Raw genomic sequence first — 2,878 nt, 5'->3', positions numbered from 1 at the left:
CAATAATCTTCCTCTGAACTCTTCTCGGCTCTCTGTGGATTTATCTCATCTATCAGCACTAAGATACAACAACCTGCTGTCCAAAAGACGTCTAATTAAAGGACGCTACTAGAAAACCAGGTGTGGTGTGAATAATGCATTTATTATGGGTTGCTAGGAGCTCAGCTCTTTGAGGTGAAAATAACAATATTGTCTATCCCATAGCTCCCACAACTCACTGAACGAATAATCAACAAACTTAAGTAAAATTCCCCAAATAGAGCGATGTGGTGTTCTACTTTAATAGAGTTTAATGGATTAGAGAAAGTAAAGGGAATAACATGGAGCCGTCTGTGTTTTTGTGTTGAAGGTTTTGAGCTGCTTCATTGAATTTTGTCTTTGTGTGAGTTGCAGAGCTACAATGATTATTGAATCAGCAATAGACTATGAAATCAATCTGCAAATATTTAGATAATCAATATATGAGCAATTTTCAAATAAAAACAATCACATTTCTGTGAGTTCAGCTTCTTCAATGTGAATATTTTCTGGTTTACTTCCTCCTCTCTGACAGTAAACTGAATATCTTTGGACAAAACAAGACGTTTGAAGAAACTGATCAACATTTTTCCCCATTTGCTGACATTTTAGAGACCGAACAGCTGTCAGAGGGTGAGAGAGTCCTTAAATTTTTTTTTGCCTGAAAATTCTGAGTCCAAACTGAAGCACAGTGTTCTGTCATCCTTCCAGAAGTCACTGTCGACACTGTCGTCACTCTGTGGCTGCTGATTCTTCTCTTTCGAGCAGCTGAATACATTTCTGCCTGGTTCAGGCGTGAACTTAGCTTTTCTGTTTTTTCTCAAACAGTCGCTGTCATCAGTGTCGGGGTCAGAAAACTCTGCAGTCTTGTCCTCAGTCGTTGCTTGTAAATGTGGTTCTGGTTCTGGTTCTCCACAGTCTTCTCCATCAGCCTCCATGTGTTCAGCTGAGCTGCTGAGATGAAACTGTGATGACTGGTGAGTGTGCTGATGTTTCGTAAACCAATAATTGGAAACAAATTTGGCATCACAAATGCCACAGTGGTACAGTTTCTTCTTTGCATGATCTTCCATGTGCTTGGTCAGATGTCTTCTCCACGCAAAGTCTTTCCCACAGACTGAGNGAGTCAGAGATGGACCAGAAGCTGGTGGACGGAGACCAGAATCTAACTGAAGTGAAAATGAGCAAACAACATTTAACCAAATATCAGCATTTCTGTATGTATATTTTTGACCAAACAGACTTTGTCATATTTTCAAAAGAACTTTAATAAATCTATGAAAGAACCAAAGACAAAGATCCATGTGCTTCAATGGTTCCATCATCAAAAATGAGAGTCCAAGAAATCACTGGAACTTACTACTGTCTTGATATACATCATCTTTACAAGTGCATATAAACATTTGTTCATGTCTGTTGAATCTGTTGAGTCCTGATTCAAATGGCTGCAAAGCCATTGTCACTGTTCCTACTCTGCATCCACACAGCAGCAGCAGGTTCCTCAGACTCTTTGAGGCTGCAGCCAACAAGGTTTGAAACTTTCCAATACAAGCAACCATAAACCATAGCGAAGGTTTGATCTGGTTTTATGAGAACATTTTCAAGATGTTCACCCATCGTCTCGTATTCAACATCACTGATAAACATTTCTATTGTCATTAACTCTGCAGTGACAGTTGGAACAGCTGCATGAACTTGGCTACACTTCCTGTTCATGACGTGTTCGCTCCTTCGTCAATTTTAACTTCAGTCTGAAGTTTGGCTGCCTGTGAACCTAGAGATTCACTTGGCTGACTGTCGGCTGTGTGCAGCTTCATATGTCTTTTCAGGTGTCCAGTGACGGTGAAACATTTGCCGCAGACAGAGCAGCTGAAAGGTTTCTCGCCGGTGTGAACTCTCATGTGAATCTTCAGGCTCCCCTTCTGGGCACAGCTCTTTCCACAGATGTTGCAGCTGAAGGGTTTCTCTCCAGTGTGAACTCTCATGTGTTTTGTCAAGTCTCCTTTCTCTGCACAGCACTTCCCGCAAAAGGGGCAACTAAATGGTTTCTCCCCGGTGTGCACCCGCATGTGTTTCTTTAAATCAGTTTTCTGAGCACAGCCCTTCCCACAAATGGAGCAACTGAAGGGTTTCTCCCCAGTATGGTACTTCATGTGTCTGTTGAGGTGTTCTTTCACATGAAAGCTCTTGCTGCACACAGAGCAGGTGAAGGGTTTCTCTCCCGTGTGGATCCTCATGTGTCGGGTCATATTTCCTCTGCCACTGAAGTTCTTCCCACAGAATAAGCAGCTGTATGGTTGCTCTCCGGTGTGACACCTCATGTGTGCCGTTAGTGATCCGCTGTCTTTAAAGGATTTGTCACAGTCTGTGCAGGGAAAGGGCCGTTCACCTGTGTGGTCTCTGATGTGTCTGTTCAGGTTTCCCTTGAGGCTAAACCTTTTTCCACAGTATGAGCAAGGAAACGGTCTCTCCTTCACTGCTGTCTGCAGATCACCGTCAGTGACGTCACTGTTTCTAATGTCCTCAATACCCAACTGGGCTTCGTTAGTTTGTGTCCAATCACAGTCACTATCGTCGGTCTCAGTGGAGTCCAAAGAATTTTCTTCACTAACTGGCTGCAAACGTCGATCTGGGTCCGGATGTGGTTCTGGTCCTCCCACAGAGTGTCTGTGATGAAGCTGTGAGGACTGTGGTTTCTCCTCATCATCCTCAGTCTTCACTGAAACAGGACTGAAGGTAAACTTGGTGATTTCTGCTTCCTGCAGGCCTTGAAGCTGCTCTGACTCCTGGCTACTCCACAGCTCCTCCTGCTCCTCTTTAATGTAAGGGGGCTCAAGGTCCTGCTGGTCCTGCTGGTCCT

At 43.6% G+C, this 2,878-nt stretch overlaps 1 protein-coding gene across 1 annotated transcript in view; it reads right to left on the bottom strand.

Moving 5' to 3' along the window:
- Positions 1-1,305: 1,305 nt before the first annotated feature.
- LOC103370110 (zinc finger protein 845-like) overlaps positions 1,306-2,878 on the bottom strand; it is a 12,917-nt gene continuing 11,344 nt past the window's right edge. Inside the window, exon 3 of the mRNA XM_008299030.1 lies at positions 1,306-2,876. Coding sequence (XP_008297252.1) covers positions 1,731-2,876 — 1,146 coding nt within the window. The 3' untranslated portion in view covers positions 1,306-1,730. The remainder of the gene's footprint in view (positions 2,877-2,878) is intronic.

Source organism: Stegastes partitus, unplaced genomic scaffold, assembly GCF_000690725.1.
Source record: "Stegastes partitus isolate 25-593 unplaced genomic scaffold, Stegastes_partitus-1.0.2 Scaffold1371, whole genome shotgun sequence".
Classification (NCBI taxonomy): domain Eukaryota; kingdom Metazoa; phylum Chordata; class Actinopteri; family Pomacentridae; genus Stegastes; species Stegastes partitus.
This window is presented reverse-complemented; position numbering and strand designations above follow the sequence as displayed.